The 19,316-nt window shown below is 43.1% G+C and overlaps 1 protein-coding gene across 2 annotated transcripts in view; it reads left to right on the forward strand.

Annotated features, from left to right (window-relative positions):
- Positions 1–19,316, forward strand: part of MBOAT2 (membrane bound glycerophospholipid O-acyltransferase 2) — a 124,258-nt gene that overhangs the window by 32,981 nt on the left and 71,961 nt on the right. For both annotated transcript variants that reach the window (XM_080916037.1, XM_080916038.1), the window contains exons 2-3: positions 13,855–14,000; positions 18,528–18,605. In XM_080916037.1, coding sequence (XP_080772163.1) covers positions 13,855–14,000; positions 18,528–18,605 — 224 coding nt within the window. The remainder of the gene's footprint in view (positions 1–13,854; positions 14,001–18,527; positions 18,606–19,316) is intronic.

Below are 19,316 nucleotides of genomic sequence, written 5' to 3' on the forward strand. Positions count from 1 at the left end.
TTTCTTCCTCTTGCTAAGGGGTCTTAACTTGTGTAGGTGTCACACTTCATCTCTGGTCCTGACTTTAGATGACTGTTCTTCAGCAGCTCTTATTTGTAATCACTGGAGAGATGGACATTTCCATGCACCCCCCCCCCCCACGCTGGCTCTTTTACTTTCAGAAACTATAAAACAGGGGCTCCCTTTGCTGCTCTTGACTCCATCCCTGTTTTCCAGCTGAGGTGAGCTGCTCAGCTGCTCGCTGCCCGGAGCAGGTGTGGCGGTGTCCCAGGTGTGGCGGTGTCCCAGGTGTGGCGGTGTCCCAGGTGTGGCGGTGGTGTTGCAAGTCAGCAGCAGACCCATGCTTCCCATTGGTGTTCCCTGTGAGTCTTGGGGTTCACAGTTGGATGGCTGTGGATGGCCCTTACCCTTTAAGCCTCACAGGAGAGTTAGCTAAGCAAATGGTTTTTTAGTGCACATGGATTTTATAGCGTTGGTAGAGGCTCTGATGAGATGGGCCCCACTGATCTGGTAGATAGAAGATGGATCCCCCTTTAATCTTTGTGCTATCTTGATTCACTAACTTGGTTCCCGAGTCGTTCTGTGTGTTTGTAAAGACTGATTGCTTTTTGGTTTCTATGACGTAATTAGAGAATATACATAGAATCTTGTCAGGTAGTCACTCCTGGGACGGACCAGCCTGCCTGTATGACTGTGTATTACAACCGTGCCTGGTGCTGAGGAAGAGTGTGGGTACTGGGGATTGAACCGGTGTCTTCTGGAAGAGCAGCCAGTGCTCTTAGCCACTGAGCCATCTCTCCCCAGTCGAGCTGCTTTTAAGGACTTTGCTTTAGCATCGATGAATTTGTTGTCTGCCCTGGTCTGGCCTTCCGCATCTCTGCCTCTCATGTAAAGCATAGGCCCGTCCTGGGAGAGTAGGTTCTTTACCTGGTAAAGCCAGGGTGTGCGTGTGGGGTCAGGACGGGCAATGAGAGATAATAGGAAATAGTCTGTGCCAAACAGACCTCTGTCCTTTGTATTCTGAACCTACTCATGCACCCACTGTAAGACTGAGCAGTTATCACGACCCATTATGTTGTCTGCATTCTTTCTGGCCAGTCAGCTTTTCGATGCAGGAGCAGCCATGCGGAGGCATTTATGAGTTTACTGTCTGTGGATGGGGGAACTTGCTGCATGCTGACCAGCCAGTGGAACCTACCTTTTGGTTTCCCATGTCTGTCAGGTTTCTAATTCCGAAACTTCTAGTGGAAGCAACTGATAGAGTTTTATGAGCATGAGAACCACAGGAGAGAACCGTGTACTGTTGTGTTCCTAAGAGCTCAGTTAACTGTGCTGGACCGTGAGTCTACTCCTGTGGGCTGACCACTCCCACTTCTCTCGGTGAATTCAGTGAGGAGAGGAGAGGGGAGTAAAGAGAGACTCGGGCGGAGTGCAGGTGCAGCAGAGAACTCTGGGTGCGTTCAGTTTGAACTTTGTGTGGAGTGGTTATTTGTGGTCTGTTGGTACAGTCTACTCTGGCAGCTCATAAAAAGGCTTTCCTTGGGCTACTTACGAGCACTTGTTCTTGTAGAGGTCATGGGTCTAAGCATCCATGACTCCAGTTCCAGGGGATCAGTTGCCTTATTTTGATCTTTGCATGCATCAGACTTATATGCAGGCATACTCTCAGACACATTAAATAAATGAGTAAGTCTAAGCAAAATGTAATTTTATCTATTAGTGTTTCTATGTTTAGCATGCATTTTGGGATAACAGGCTTGTGGGGGCACGTGAACCACAGGGTTGGGGGACTCTGTCACATGTACCATAGTAGGCACGTGGAAATTAGACATTGATTTTGTGGAGTGAGTTCGCTCCAGCCCTAGGATTTCACTGTCATATCTGGCTTTCTATTTGCGTACTGGGAATCTTTATCATTTCAGCTTTAAAAAAAAGTACTCTACGTTCTGAAAGCCCATTATATATTTCCTGGTAGTCTATTGTCTATATTAATTTGAAATCTGCCTTTTCTTTCTATAAAGGCCTGTTGACATTTATTGACTGGATTTAAATTTAATGGTTACTATGGGAGAAATTAATACCTTTATGACACTGGTTCTCCCTGTCTGGGAACAGAGTACATTTTTGCATATTCATGCATTAAAAACATTCTTTCTGGGCATGAGAGGTGGCTCAGAGGTTAAGAGATTAAGAGAGAACTGGCTGTTCTCTCAAAGGACCCAGGTTCAATTCTCAGCACCCACATGGCAGCTCAGAACTTTCTGTACCTCCAAGGGGTCCGACATGCTCACACAAACTTACATATAGGTAAAACATAGAAAATAGAAATAAATTATATATAAAAATTTTTAAAGGTTTTCCTATAGTATTTAAAATTTTGTTTATGTAGGCTTGTGTGTTTTTAAGATTATGCTTGCTTCCTTACTGTTTCTTGTTGCTGTTACAGGTGGGGTTTTGAATTTCAATATTTTCTTATTGGCCGTTAGCTATGAAAGCTGTTGATATCTCTTATGAATTGAGATTAGTGCTTGTCTAAGAGCGCATTGCTGATTAATAAACTGTTGGGTGCCAACTCAACAATGCCGCCTGTTTTGTTCTCTTCCCTGTATTGTTCTGTAACTGAGTCTTCATAACTCTGTAAACACCCAAAGACAATTCCATATTGACCCACATGAGTTATTTTAGTGTTGTCAGGGTGAGAGTTAATAAAAGCTTTACTGGAGGTTAATTATTTTGTTACTTAGTGTTTCCTCAGATCATTTGAAAATTGTAGGTGCTTAAAATCGATACTTGGATTTAAGTCTGTGTAACCACACCACCCTGTGTGTGTAGTCATAGTATATATTCTTAGTTGAATCTGGAACTTGTTTGTGCAACCAATATATATATATATTGTTTTTGTTTTTTTTTTGATAGGACTGTTTAGTTTAGCAACATGGAAGCTAAAAATATAAAAGGAAGTCTGGCATTGACTTTTTTTAACTATTATTTGGTAATTTCATACTTTCTATAATATATTTTGATAAAGAAATTTGAAGGCTAATCTAATTTGGACTTTTAAATTATTCTTTTGGAAATAATCTTTTCCTTTTTGTTATTCTAGAGTTATAGGTGGTTGTGAGCCACCTGACATAGTTGCTGGGGTCTGAACTCAGGTCCTCTAGGAGAGCAGCAAGTACTCTAACTGTTGAGCCATCTCTCCAGTCCAGTTCTTTCTTCTCTTTTATATTTCCTTAGAACTTAATAAAATCTTTTTAGTGCTACTTTTATGTTTATGTGCTATCAAGGAAGTAATAAATTACTAGGCAACATTTTATATTCCTAAAACACTTTATAGAGTCCAATTGTGATTTTAAGGAAGCTCTGTATTGGTCTTTCACAAAAACTTGTGGGTTGAGTGTGGTGGTAAATGCCTTTAATCCCAGACTTTGTAGGTAGAGGCAGCCTAGGTCTAGAAGAGTGTTTCAGAACAGGCAGGTCTACATAGAGAAGACTCTGTCTCCAACAAAACAAAACAATGAAACAAGTGAAAAAGAAATTGTTATAGCAAACCCCAGAAAACCCCACTTTCCTTAATAGGCTAGTATCTACATAAATTTGGCCAGGCTAGGGACTTTGGAAATGGTATTTCCCTGATGGCATTTGATAATTGGTCTGGCCTATAGTGGGAAAAGATCTTGTGGCTTTCAGGTTTCTCAGAAATTCACCTTTGGGAAAGATGCTGAGGCTTAATGTGTTATCTTTTCAGAAGACCACAGTGTCACCACCCATGTGGAGATTACTTATGCCCACATTTGTGCCTCTGGGTTGTGGAGTCTTATCTTGGCCAGGAAGATGTCTCAGAAGTAACCCTGAAGCTGAGTGTTAGGTCTCTGAAGGGAGGCTGAGAAATTCCTAGCATCTGTCACTCAAGAGCAGCTGGGTCCTGACAATGAAACCCTCCACTGTGACAGTGCTGCAACCTCACATAACTCTTGCCTGTGGGTTAGGATGGTGTCCACACAGCCCTGTTCTCTGGAAGCTTGCCTATAAGCCAAAGGGAGATTCTGGGAGAAGCACAGGTACAGAATACTTGCTACGGCGGTTTGAAAGGCTGCAGGACATAAGGCTTTGTCAATGTAGAAGGCAGGAGCTGAGGGAGAAGATGGTGATTTGCAATGAGGAGGCCATGGGCAGCCCAGCTGCCCAGGTTCCTCCAGACCAGCTTGCAAATGTTTGCAGCAGCAGAGAAGGTTGGCTTAGGAAGGGAAATAATGTGCTTCCTGCCGGTGGGAGCTGGAGGTAGGGTGACACCCACACCTTCCCAGGGTGAACACACATGCCTGGGGACAACAGCATGGTCTCTCACAGCAGTTCCAGTTTCAAGAGTTTATGTGTTCAACGTGCACAGTAAACTTAGGGTGTGTATGTACCTAACAGAATTTAATACTAGCTAACTCCCAGTTTCATGACTTGGCTTGGTGGCTTAATTACATATATAAAAGAACATTTTGAGCTTATTTCTTAGGACTCATAGCTGCTTAGATATAGCAGGTATAGGTTTTTCTTTTGCTTTTCTATCTTCCTTCCTTCCTTCCTTCCTTCCTTCCTTCCTTCCTTCCTTCCTTCCTTCCTTCCTTCCTGCCTTCCCTCCCTCCCTCCCTCCCTCCCTCCCTCCCTCCCTCCCTCCCTCCCTCCCTCCCTCCCTCCCTCCCTCCCTCCCTCCCTCCTTCCTTCCTTCCTTCCTTCCTTCCTTCCTTCCTTCCTAACTACCTTCCTATGAATATAATCCCCAGCAAAGGGAATAAGACTTGAATGGTAGAGGCAGGCTGACTGCAGCTCTGGCTTTTCTTGTCTTAGGCTGTAGCTTGTACACATTTGCCAGCTTGCCTTGGTGGAGCTCTAGGCCAGTCTGTAAAATATCAGCTACAGGGAGCTATGGCTCATCTTCAGTCCAGGACTCTGTAGGAACAAGTGATTGTCTCTCATACTTTTATTTTATAGTTCCCTCTGGATACCTAGATGCTCCAGTGATGATGTTCTGGATGATGGGGCCACAGAGCAGCTGGAGCCAGGTTCTTTAAATCATAGCCAGGCAGAAGAGCCTTGGGCTGTCATGTGACCCTGTGTCTTATGCAGCTGTTGCATACATTTTATGTGTATTTACTATAGCACTTATCGTAACCATAACTAATGCATAAAATTAAAAAATACTACTACTGCCTAATATATTTCTCCCATTTGTAACCTGTTCCCTCCTGCCATAGATAAGCACTTAAGTGACCTCAGTGACAATCACCTTCATTTTGCTATAATTGGATCACTTACATGGACATCCTCAGCCAGTGTGGATTACTGCTTGCATTTTGGAATCTTTAGTGAACTATGTTTATATGTGTATGTATCTGAGTGGGCTCTAGAGCTGTGTGGCTGCTCTCGAACAGCAGAATATGTTGATCTCAGTGCTTGGTCCTGTAACGTGCCCGTGCCTCTCATAAGGGGCTATTCTGTTACTACTATTACTCTGTTAAGTGTTTCATTGGATGGATATATCACAGTGTGTGATTGTTCATTTTACCACCGAAGGCTTTTTAAAAATTCTTTTTGCATGTGGCCATTATGAACAATATCATGTTTGAACACTGTTGTTTATACCCCAACAATATATATACATAGAACAACATACATGTTCTATAAGTAAGGAGCAGAATGGTTGGCTGCATGTTGACTGTCTTTTTAAGTCCGTAAGAAAATGCCAAGCAGTTTTCTAAAGTTGGTGTTGGCCTTGTATCAGAAATCCCATTATTCAGACATTGAAGTCTACACTTAGTACTACCAAACTTTAAAGACTAGCTTATATGATGGGTGTGTGTAATACTGTCTTATTTAGGGCTTAGCTAGTATCGACTCGTAAAGATTAAAACATGATTCTTTGTATCTGGGCCCTGTCATTTATGTTTGAATTTGAGGTTTATTTGCAGCAGGTTGTATTGGCTAGAAAAGACATTTGTTTTATAGTTAGCTGCCCAAGAGTTTTACCTGGAGAAGTCATAAAAGAATCAGTCCCATTTCTAACACAGGGACAGCCAAGAGTCTCTTTAACTTCCCAGTGTATGGTTGTGCACTAGCTCTACCAGATGGAGCTGAGCATCCTTGCAGAGCACCCTTGACCTTTGACCCTGAGCTGTCTGCCTCATTCCTTTTCATTCTCCTTCTCAGTTCAGTCTCACAAATACTGTTAAACTGAAGGGACCGAGAATGTGCATTATTCAAAATATATTATTGCAAAGTAGCTTTAGAACAGGGCATCCCATTGAAGTCAGTAGAACAATCATGTTGGAAACATTATTTCAAAGTGGTCTACATACAGTTATTACTGTTCTGTTGGAACAGAATCTCATTATGTTACCCAGGTTAGGGTTGAACTCCCCAGATTCAAGAAATCCTTCTGCCCCAGTCTCCCAAGTGCTGGAACTGTAGGCACATGGCACTATTCCTGGCTATAAAACTAATTAGATACTTTCATTAAGGAAACTATTCACACTAAGCCCTTGAAGTTGGTGCATATTTGCATTTAAGGCCCATCTTAGTTCAGCGAGTAGCCACAGGCAAGTGTTCATGGCCACAAGTGGCTCTTGGCTGTCAAGGTGAACACTGTAGGATGAACAAGCGTAGGACACTAGAACATTGGTGTGGTAAGTCATTGTTTGCTGTGCTTTGTGAACACCTGGGGACCCTCCTCCCGGCCTAGTAAATAAAGTTTAAAGCTCACGAAGAGCAAATGCAGTCTGTTGTTCAAACACCATGTGACTGTGTACATTAGACACACACAAAAGCCTGTGCTCCCTCAGCCTATGAGAAAGTGGGAAAGGTCCTGAATCTACCATGTTTGCTGTCATTTTAGAGTGGATATGTCACTCAGGAAAACTCAGGTTTGAATGCAGTGACACTCTGCTTAGAATCAGGCTGCTGGCTCTAGGAGGTCAAGATGGCTAAAATTGGAAACATAAACATATTAATGCCCAAAGTGGTTTCTCTCATTCCGCAACTTATTTTCGGATTCATCAGCTATTTTCTGTTTTTTCTTTTAAAAACAACCCAACACACCGCATATTCAGGCCGTGCAGCTATGAGCTGCTGCCCAAAGCCAAGGCGCACACATGCCGTGGAGGAAGACACTATTACAGAAGAACCAGAGATACAGATAAAAGGCCAGCCACAGACTGACAGATGCTGTCTGCAAAACAGTGGGTTCAAATAAAGACTTCTTAGTCACAAGGAAAATTAAACCTGCTAGAAAAATATGAGAAGGATATTAAGGAGACGCTTAATGTCCAACAGATCTATTAAAAAATGACATTTAAAAAAAAGTAGTGAGATAAAATCTTCTGTTCTCTAACTCAGCAAAAATGCAAAGTCTGGCAGTACCAGATGTTGCCAGGCATGTGGAAAGTCGCATTCTCTGCTGAGTGGGTGCCCGAGCAGGCGCAAGCTGCTTAGGAGAGCAATTTAGAGTATGTAGTTCAGTGGAAGATGCTTACCTGCGAGTCTCCCCCGACACAGTCATGAAACAGAACACCGCACAACAGGCCAGTAAGCAAGGAGCAGTGTGTCTCACGTCACCCAGACAGACGCCACAAAACCAAGTGTTAAGAGTAACGGCAGGAGCTCAGTCTGTTTTTACCATTTAGAAAGTTAAACATTCCAAGTGATGCAGTACAGAAAATGCATAAAAGCGTGAAAACACAGGGGAGTACTACAGTCACTTTTAGACTGGAATGGTGGGCACGGGGTTGGGAAGGAGTAGTTTGCCCAGGAGGCTCTGTTGCTGGCACATGCTTGCGCACGCTGGGGCGTTTCAGGTCTTTCTCCGTTCTTTTTCATGTAATGTCTTGATGTCTAGTTTTTCTAGGCTGCATCATGTGGAAACAGTAACCGCCTTTGGTTGATATCGTGGGATCTGGAGTAGGACTGCCTGGTGCTCTCCTGCTGATGGTTGAGCTGCCTCCAGTAAGCCGTGTGCTAGATATACATGGACGCCATGGTGATGACAATGGTGTTAGCTGTGGCACACAGGCCTGGGTCAGTAGAGGGTTAGTGAGTGCACACATAGGGTCACCAGCTTGGCTCTCACTCTCTCAGCTTGTACTTCTACAGCTTGGTGGTCGTATTCCATGTCAAAACAGACAAATCACACATGTCTTTTAGACCACAGTAAAAAACATTTATTTGTATCCAGTCTGCTTTTTTTTTCATGGCTGGTGTGCTACATTCTTTTTTTGTGTGACTTTCCCCCCTACTATCTTCTAAGAGTATATATATATTACTAAGAGTATATATATATATTCTAAGAGTATATATATATATATATATTGCTATGAAGCCTAGAGTACCCTGATCTTGACTCTCCTTCAGTCTCACTGCCCAGGTGGCTGGCAGGAGTGTATTTTAATACAGATTGACCCTTTGTCACGTGTCTCATAGATACGCATATTTTTATATTGTTACTTACAGTGTATGGTTTTTGTTGTAAAGGGCGCTTCGAGGATTCATGTGGGAAATCTATTTTATTTATAAATTAGCATTGTTAAATTTTTGTTTTGATTAGATAAGATATATTTGTTTATATTATTATCTAGGATGTATACGTAGGTGCTGATTTTTACATCTAGTCAGGATAAGCTAGGATTTCCTGCAGTAACAAGCCAACCCTAAGACAGGTATAAAACATCATTTCTTCATCCCTAAGGCAGGTTTAAAAAATCATTTCCTTGTCTCTCCATGTCTGGACACAGAATGTCTCTCCATGGGTTGTCACAGAAACCTTTGCTCCTCCTCATTTCTGGACATTGCAGACAAAAAGGAAGATATGACTGTGGTTTTTCTGACGCTGAAATAGCATACCACTCCTGCTTCCAATCTTCCTCCATAAGAGCTGGGATACAGTTCCTCACTAATGGGCTACTGTGCTCCTTACAGTTGGATAGATGTTTTCAGTTTTATTGGACATTGACATTTATAAATTGTCTATGCTATGTTGTCCAGTAGCCTTGTGTGGGTCATGATTTTCCCACAAGAGACTTTCTTTCTGTGGTTTTGCAGTATTTTCCCTCATTTATTTTTTGCCTTTTTTCCTCTGATATATAGTCTTAAGATCTTATATAACTTTAAAAAAGCCCCAAAACCAGAACTTGTCAATCTTTCCTTTTATAATGTCTATGGTTTCTCTTTGGAAAAAACTTATGAAATTCCTTATCGCTTTTACAAATTTGAGACATTACTACTTTCTTTGAATGTCCTTTAGTCAATGTTGTCACAGTTACTTAGAAGTGGCACAAGGTCCTGAAAGTTTGTCCTTTGCTTGAAGAAGACAAGCACTTTTAAGATAACTTCTTTGGTGTATCTCAAGCTGAGGCTTTTGTAAGTCTTTTGCTGTGCAGCAGATAAAAGGCTTCTTCTTCATGAATGGAGAGGTGAGCAACTCAGTGTTAAACTAGCTGAGGTTTCATTCTTCTTTCTTCCCATTGTCCTATGTCTTAGTTAGGTCTTTATTGCTGTGAAGAGACACCATGACCAAAGCAGCTCTTATAAAGGACAACATTTAATGAGAGCTGGCTTACAGCTTCAGAGGTTCAGTCCATTATCATCATCGTGGGAAACAGGCAGATTTGGGGTTGGAGAGGCATAGAGTTTTGCTGCCATCTTGATCAGAAGGCAGCAAAAGGGGATTGAGTGTTTCTCCAAGAGTAGCTTGAGCATATATATAGCCTCAAAGCCTGACACATCCTCCAACAGGGGCACACCTCCTAATAGTGCCACTTCCTAAGGGGCAAGCATTCAAACACATGAGTCTGTGGGAGCCATAACTATTCAAACTACCTCCCATTTCCCACTTCCAAATTATCAGGTCACTGGAACAGGATGCAGCTCTTCCTCTGTGTAGGGAGAGATGGGTTCTAGACCCCACAGATACAAGAATCTATGGATGTTCAAGCCCCTTCCATAAAACGTACAGCATTTACCATTCATTACATATTTTTTCCTTCATTTAAATCATACCTAGATGGCCTGAAATACCTAGTATACTGTAAATGCTGTGTGAACAGTCGCTTCACTAGACTTTTGAGAAACAAGAACAGTATGTTTGTACATGTTCAACACAGATAATTTTTTTTAGGTATTTTCAATTCATGGTTAGTTGAATCTTAACAGTGTGCAACCTGCAGATAGTGATTGTATTCTAAAAGGAGAGCTTTACGTGTGTGTGTGTGTGTGTGTGTGTGTGTGTGTGTGTGTGTGGTGTGTCTATACACATAGGCACAGAGGTCAGAAGACATTGTGCAGGTTATCAGTAGATTCTGAGAATTAACTCAGGTTTTCAGGTGTAGTGGTGTGTGCCCGTTACCTGCTGTGCCACCTCACTCACCTGTAGCGTGTAATAGTAAACAACAGTCCACGCTATTACCCCTTTCAGTCTGTTCTCTGCCCAGTTCTGATCCTGTGACAGCATGTTTTCCATTTTGCTAAAGCCTGTCCAGCTAACGCTGGCTTTGCCTCTCCAGAGCTCAGAAATTGCTCTCTCCTCCCTGCGGCTGGCTGCTGCCAAACTCACTCAGCACTCCCAAATTTCCAAGGCTAGCTTGGGTGCACTCTCGCAAACCCATGCTCTGCTACAGTTACCTTTCCCTGGAGCTCAGTTGAATCGCCACAAGATAGAAAACATCAGACAGTCTTAGTTTAGAATCAACAAATAGCACAATCGCTGGACACAGAACCTAGCGTCCTAAATTTATCCACTATTCTATGTTAGAAATGTTCTGCTGACCATCTCAGAGTGTGGTACACCCAGACCTTAAATCATTCATAATCCAAGAGCTAGGAATATAGCCTTGTGGCAATTTTTGGTATTCAAAGATTACTATGCTTAATCTATATACACCAAGAAAACTCTGACTGTTTCTATGTTACATTCTGTTCTACATGTACTTTATGCTTATGGTAGCTAGTGGGATTTCAATGCATGCTATCAAACCTATAAAAGAATTGCCAAAATGCTTTAAAAAAAATCTGTACATGTATCTTTCTTCTTTAAATAAAGTTGTAAGAAAAAAATGTTCTGGTGGCGAATCCACCACCCGAACTCACAGCCTCAGCTTCCTACATCGTGTCTGCCTTGCTCTCGAAGTCCAAAAGAAAGTCCTTCTTCCTGCCTTCCCTTTTCCCCTCTTGGACCTGGAAGTCCTGCCTCCTTCTCACCCAGTGATTGGCTTCTTGTATTTATTATTATAATCAATTAGTGGAAAATTCCTTTACCCCTCTTAGGACATGGGTCTTATTGGAAAGGAGGGAGAAAGGGTCAGAAAGAGGCAAGAAAGGCAAAAGAAAAGAGGGTAGCAGAAATACAGGGGAGAAAAGAAAACGACATAGCACATAGACCAAGATGGCTAATTCTGCTTTACAGAGAAAGATAGATGCTAACTTTAGGCTTTGATAGTTTTAGAATACATTTAAGTACCATCAAGAGCGCGCAGGTGCACATGTGAGCGCACGTGCACGTGCACACACACATACAAAACAAACACAGAGATAGACGTAGAAAGAGAATAATATTTAAAAAGTAAAAAAGACAATAAAATTCTTTTATTCTTAACTTTCCTTTTAGAAGAAAGCATATATAAAAAGTTGACCTGTACTAAGCCAGCTTAACCTTTCTTCCCTCCTTTCTTTTTCTTTCTTTTCAGTTATCTTAGGCAGGAGCTCATTGTTGAGCTAAGCTGGCCTCAGACTCACGGGCCTTCTGCCTCAGGAGTGCTGGTGTTACAGTTGTGCGCTGTACCAGATGCACATCGAATGCCTTGGATCATGTCTGACGTCTCTGTAACAGCCTTTTGTTTACTGAGTGAGAAGGGATGGCCACACATACGGGAGATACAGCACCGGTTCCCACAAGCTGCTCATCCCTATTTTCTGGTCTGGACAGTCATTGTCATCTTCCACCAATGGCTCTTGCCTTTTTACATGCTCTCGTGGTTTAGCTAGTACTGACGTCAGTTGCTCCAATTGTTCCACACAACCCCAACTGTCTAAACATACCTTGTTCTGTGCCTTCCAAGGCAGAGGTGTGTGTGTGTGTGTGTGTGTGTGTGTGTGTAATGCCTTCTTTATTAGGACATCTTCAATCTTTTGTATTTAGTAGCTAAATGCCTAACTATTATACACAGTGGCCCTGCCGAGCTCCCTCCCCCATCTCTCACAGGTACCCGTTTGCCTTTACATTATTTGGTCCTCAGTCCGCCCTTCCCTTTATTGTCCAGCACCAGGCTCTCACTCTTCAGGGTTACAGGACTCTGTATTGGACATTCTTGGAAAAAAAAATATAGTCTCGTGTGTCAGAAATCAGGATTGTGCGGAATGAGGCCTGGTCTCACTGTCCTTGGTGTGACAGAGCATGAGTTAGGACAGGTGACAAAGAGTCACTGAAATCTCATCTTACAGTGTTATAATCACAATTTCCTTTATGCTGTATAAATATGTGAAGTGAGAAGAGCGTGAGCCGTGGGGAGAAAAAATCTCCTCGAGTGGTGTGGTACTCCACTAGCATTGGGGACCACTGGCCCTGCCTACTGTTGTCACCTGCTTCAAGCTTGTTCTTAAACCATTTTCTGTACAACTTCTCAAAGGCTCTCTAATGTCTGCCAATGCTCCTGTGTGTTAGATTCCAGTTACCCCGGGATAGGGTTAAGACTGTATGCTTCCAGATTGCTTGTGTTTTGTCTGTTGTAAATGCTCTGTAAATTTCTTGCTTAATTAAGGGATATTTGGGAGAGAGGATTGAAGTACTTGAACGTTTTTAAGTCTAAGAATCATGTAGATAGATGTTAGTGATTAGCATCAAGAACAGTGATTTTTTTTTTCTAATGTATCTACTTTTGGCTAATTTTCAGAAACACAGTTAACTCTTTAGGAGAAGCAAGTGCTAGAACCCGCCAGAAAGACGTTTGTCTTGCACTAAGTGTGTTTCAGAGGACAGTGGTCTCACACTCACAGCAGTACTGGCTGCTCTTCTCACAAGCCAAGGCAAGAACCTACTTGTCTGACTGTAGGAAGAGGATGTTTTATATGCAGGCTTGAAGAAATATTTTCTCGCACATTTCATAAGAATAAATTTCGGAAGAGACAGCAGCAGCTTTCCTTAACCCTTTACATTCCACAAGAAGCCCTTGTTCTCAGACCTGTTGGTGGGGGGGGGGAGCAGGGGCTTGACGAGCAGGGGCTTGACTCTGAGCATTTGGGGGATTTAATAGTAGCCCCGTGGGAACATGTGTGATCCTCACCCAACACACCTCCAGGGTTCTGTGTCTGACCTGCTGTCATTCACCCTTGCCAGTCCTCTAGCTAAGGCATAGTAGTGATGCTTAGATGACAAAAGCCCCACTATGCTCCCACTCCCATAGTCCTGTGTCCCCATCTCACCAACTTCTGGAGCCTTGGGGGAGCTGGACCCTGCCCTGAGCATTGTGGGAAACTTGGAACTTTACTTTCTATCAGCTGTGAAGACCTGAGCCATCCGAATAGGCTTCTCTGTCCCTTCATGGAGTGCCCTGTGCGTCCCATCCCTCTGTCCTCACTGTTGACGTCACCTGGGCACACCTGTCTTCTACCAGGTGCAGTGCAGGAAGTGGATATTGACCCATCACCCAAACTTAAAGCTCCTCCCAGGGAAACACACCATTTATTGGTTTGGGTTTTTTTTTTTGTAAACTAGAAGAACTCAGTTTTATATTAACTATGGTAATTTTTATTGTTCTTAGAATTTAAATGTAACATTGAAATTCCAGTCTATTGCTAACACAAACTTTTAATTTGTCTTTACAGGTCAACTTTGTAGTGTGCCAACTCTTTGCCTTGTTAGCAGCTGTTTGGTTTCGAACTTATCTACATTCAAGCAAAACTAGCTCTTTTATCAGACACGTAGTTGCTACCCTTTTGGGCCTTTATCTTGCATTTTTTTGCTTTGGATGGTAAGTAATTATTTTGATGATGTTTAAATGCATGCTGTTAGGTATATTTGAGAACCAAGTGCAGAGGGAGACATTATATAGGGCTTTGCTCTGAAATGTTCTTACAAAGTGTTCTTCCAGGGCTGTCTTTCAAAATCTTCTAGTCGACAAGTGATGGATTAAGAATTGGATCTCTTGATTTTTGTCATAGAGAAGATTCACTTTTTATAATTTATGAACAGGGGCATGAGGGGGATTTACAAAGACCGTCTGTTGTTCGGTAGTTCTTCTCACTCGTCTTGCTAATATTTATGCCAAGACAACCAATAAATTACTGTGGTGTTTGTTCCTTTGGGTTTTCTCTGTGCTGTTGGCTCTGACAAGTCTGGGAAAGCCCATTTGACTGACTCTTGTACTATTAGCACAAGAGGCTTTTGTTTCTTCTTGGAGGAGAAAAATTGTTTAAGAGAGAAAAGTTTTTACTCTGGATCTCTCTTTCCCTCCCTCCCTCCCTACCCCCATCCTTCTCTCTCTCCCTCCCTCCCTCCCTCCCTCCGTGTGTGTGTGTGTGTGTGTGTGTGTGTGTCTGTGTGTGTGTGTCTGTGTCTCTCTCTCTCTCTCTCTCTCTCTCTCTCTCTCTCTCTCTCTCTCTCTCTCTCTCTCTCTCTGTGTGTGTGTGTGTGTGTGTTCCAGTCTTCCTCACTGAGTTAGCCTGAGAGCTTACACTTCAAAGCCATGCCTGTGCTGCTTCTTGGCACCTGTGGCTCCACAGAGGAAGCAGAGCAGGAAGGTGCTCAGTCACTTTTGTCAAGACAGCAGAGCCTTTGTGTGTGGAAGGGCATCTCGGTGACCAACTCCATTCCCTCCTGGATGAGCACTCACAAGTGCTCCCCATTCTCAGATGGGGACTCTGGGCTTGCTCTCCTGCAGGCACCTATCTGATCGCAGAAGACAGTGAGAGGGTAGATGTGCACTCACTAGATTTGTGCTTGTGTGGTTTCCGTGGCAGGCTGGGTGGCAGGTGCCACTCCTAGGCTAATGCCTGCCTGTCTCCGGTGTTTGTTTTATCCTAACAAGGGCTGCAGTGCCTGGTATTAATCTGCCCTGTGCTTCCAGCAATTGCACATGTTTCCTAGGACTTTATGAAAAATCAACTAAGAATAATTTACCCGTGTCTATCATAAATCAGTCAACCGAGCATAATTTATTCCATCTCTGCCGTATTACCCTTGGGTAGCTCTCTAACAGATTGTGGTACCGTACTGTCTGTGGTGGGTGTATGAAGTGTTGTGATTCTGCCATTGTCTTAAGACCCAAGTAGATGGTACTTTTTACTTTTTGAATGACATCAAGTGAATATAATTGCAGTTTTTCTCAGGTTTCTGTCTGCCTTGACTCGGAGGGGGTAGTGTATATTCTTAAGCATCATAAAACTTTTCCCACATAGACTAATGTGATGGACAGTAACACTCTCATGACCCCACTTAATAGTTACTAATCTCTCCCCCTTATTTTATCCCCCCCCCCACTTCCTAGAGCATCGTGAAGTGTATCTCAGTGTGTAATAAACTCATTAGTAGTATTTCATATGTGTGTAGCATGTTTTTCTGAGGGTGGAGACATGTCTAGCTCAGAGGTCTAGGGGCCTCTTTCACCCTGTGCTCTGTGGAAAAGGGTCCAGGGGCAGCAGAAGGTGGGGTTGGGGCAGAGTGAGTGACTCTCCGAAATCCTTTGCTGAGGACTTTTAGGGTATTAAATCTTCCTGGATACCTTGTAACACAGCATCATGGTTACCAGCCCTTAACTCAAGGCTAAACTGTCAAGTCTCAAGTTCCATATGGTAACAAGATACTTATTTACTTAATTGGGTTCTTTATCCTTAAAAGAGAGAATTTAAAAAAAAAATTCTCTGGTTAAAAAGAGAGTAAGATAGCCGTATGTTAGCTGGGACTACTTAATGGTAAGTGTTATGGTTTATTCTTTAGCTTCGAATTTGTTAACTTTAAAATAAAAAATTTTTTTTCAACTTCCCTTTGGAGGACATATTTGCTCTGTAAATATAGTCGCTCACTTCTGTTCAGCCCCCTTTTTTTGGTGTCTACAAGCTTCTTCTAACAATTATTGATTTAAATATCTTTGATAAGATTATAGTGTGTTAATTGGCCAGTGAGGTGGCTCAGTGGGTAAAGGTGATTGCCAAACCTGCTAGCCTGAGCTTGATCCCTGGAACCCACGTGGTTCTGAATTCCACATGTTGTCCTCTGACCTCCACAGGGCTGTAGGCACACACATGTGCACAGACAACAACAACTGTAATAAAGCTTCCCAGGAGAGTCCAGGGTACTGAGAGCTTACATTGTGAAACCTATCTGGCCCGGATGGAGGTATCAGTGCTCTGTGAGGCAGCTGCTATCTTTGGGCGCCCCAACAATCTCCTTAGCCTTACTTGTCTGTAAAATGGAACCAGAGATTGATTACTGAGGCCCGGAGCACCCCAGAGGAGCACCACAGAGTGCTGGTTAGCATGAGCCGGGACTGGTCTGTTACAGGCTGAGAGTCCCTTATTCTTGGGATTAGAAGAGTCTGACTTTGGACACTTTTAGACCCAGTCGACACTTTTCATAACCCCAGAAAGCAGAGGTGGCGAGAGCTTGGGGTAGCTGGGTGGGGGCTGTGAGAGGAATCTCTTCAGGGTGGTAACTGTGGGGATCAGGGATCTGCTGCTGTTTGTGGAGTCCACACATCAGATGAATTCAGTTGCTAAGCCTGACTTACCACAGCAGCAAAGGGGAGTGCAAGCCTCTGGGGTTAGCATCCCACTATCAGTGACTGCATATTATGTCTGTTCTTTTGTGACTGGGTTATCTCACTCAGGATGATATTCTCTAGATGCAGCCATTTTCTTAAGAATTTGGTTAAGTCATTGTTTCTGGTGGCTGAGTAGTATTCCATTGTGTATATGTACCACAATTTTTGTATCCATTCATCTTCTGAAGGACATCTGGGATCCTTCCAGCTTCTGGCTATTATAAATAGAGCCGCTATGAACATTGTGGTGCATATATCTTTGTTGTGTATTAAAGTGTCTCTGTCGGGAAGTTGCCTAATGCTACTCCACACCCAAAATGCAGCTAAACGTGCTAGGAGCAGGAGCCTGAAGACTGTCAAGGCACAAGGGCAGGGCGATGTGTGAGGAGTAAAACTGTCGCCTTCAAAGTCTTTGTGTCCCAAGGAAATTTACACAGAAAAGGGAACACCTTTTTTCAGCAATCCTGAGACACGCTCCTCCACCTTGTTGAAGAACCCTTTAAGTATTAAAGTTCTTTGAAGTACATAATAATCCTCTGCAACACTCCTAAAGGTCTGTCAGTGGGCTGCTGGTGCTGATAAATAAGATATTTCAATTCATTATTTTAAAGTTTCCTTCCATTTTCATTTATACTTGTATGTGTTTTCCTATCTCCTCTGTAGCAACACTACAGGCCATAGCTGTTTTCCGGATGCATGTATGTGCGGTGTGTGCACCTGCGTGTGGGTGGAGAGAGTGTGTAGAGGTGCAGGCTGGCCTAGTCTGTACAGTGGGTAAAGGGCCTGTCTTTACAGCACTGTCTTGGGATCTGCTCCTTATTGTAACTTGTCTATAGAAAATGGGCAAGTATTTTTCCACGTTCATTTTATCTGATAGTCTATGATAAAGCAATTTTAATTGTGTGTTAAGATCCTTATTAATAAATCGTGCATAACAATTGCAAGAGCTTACTGTAAAACATGGGCATCAAAAAGGGAAGTTGAAGGAGGGCAAGTTGTGTGTGTGTGTGTGCGCGCGCGCGCGTGCACGCATACAAGTGTGCACCCATACAGGCACATATCTGAGCTCAGTTGGGTTTTGTCCCAGAGGTTTGCACCATATTTTGCCTAAAGTTTGTGATGTGATCAAATAAAATAGTTTTGTCATTAAAATGTTTGATTTTTGTATTGGGATGCTATAAAGGACTGCCGTGCAAGCCAGAACGCCCTACACACATCATAGTAACTTACTGTATTTTTAGAAGGAAGTGCATTTGACTCAAGCCACTGTGCTCTGCGAATAGATTTGGGTGTTTTTAGTAACTTGTTCTGCGAATGGCACTTAGGAAGGTCAACACAAATCAGAAGCACTGCTGTTGGGGATGCTGGGGAAATAGGAATTTTGCCAGGACTTTTCTGAAATCCGTGTTTATTACTCCATTTAAACGACTGTCCCTTGACTGACTTATGAAGAAGGTGGCAGTCCTGGATCTAGCGGCCCTGTGGCTTCTCCGTTGTTAGGGTATGCGGAGTGTTGGGCATTTAACTTATGGGGCTTGGTTTTATTTATCTAGCTCCTTTGGCCTGAGGCATGGGGCACCTTGCCCAGGGTGTTTGAAGAATGTCATTTGGGCCTGGGAAGGCTTAAGTCCCTTTTTGGGGGCGTGTTATGGGAATTTCTAGGTTATACTTGTACTTCCCGTCTGTGGCATTTGAACTTGGTGCTTGTGGCTGCCTCTAACACATTCTTCCTTTTTATAGGTATGCCTTACACTTTCTCGTACAGAGTGGGATTTCCTACTGCATCATGATCATAGCAGGAGTGGAGAGCATGCACCAGTGAGTATTGACTGCGTTCCTTTCGCGTGAATAGAGCCCCATCAAAAGTAGTACAGAGTCACAGTTACTACAGACAGTACTGCAGAAGGACGATGATTTCTTAAGGAAGCAGCACAGTGCAGAATCTGGGTGTGCGCCCCTCTCCTGTCGGTGCAAGTCAGCACTGACGGTTAAAGATGGGCGAGTCTTTGCCGTGAAGGACGTGCTGTGTGGGTTCAGCAGGACCTCTGGCTCCCACCTATTAGACACCAGGAGAACTCTGAGCTGTGACAGAAACCAGATCCACACTTGAGGGCAGGGTTGTTCCTGTTTAACAGCTACTGGCATGGGGTCCAGATCCTTAGCAGAACAGAACAGAACAGAGTAAGTAGATAGGGATTTAGACTAGTTTAGGACTGAGTAACTAGAGGGAACTCTGGGAAGGAGACCAAGAAATAATGTCTCTGTCCCTAGATTAAACACTGAAGAAGTAGAAGCACTTTCCCAAGGGAGGGATTCTGAACGTAGAGACCATATCGAGGTTAACCAGACCCCTAAAAGTGTGTTTGGCATGCAGTAAACATTTAATGAATGTTTACTGAGTCAGTGACTGTTGGCTCAAGCAGCTGTGGGATACACAGCGGGCTGGGAATTTTATATAAGGGGCGTGTGAAAGAACCTGCTAGGGACGTGGGGCACATGGTATGTGTGACTGGATTTCTGAATTCCTAC

The sequence above is a fragment of the Micromys minutus genome (genome assembly GCF_963924665.1).
Source record: "Micromys minutus genome assembly, chromosome: 1".
NCBI lineage: Eukaryota > Metazoa > Chordata > Mammalia > Rodentia > Muridae > Micromys > Micromys minutus.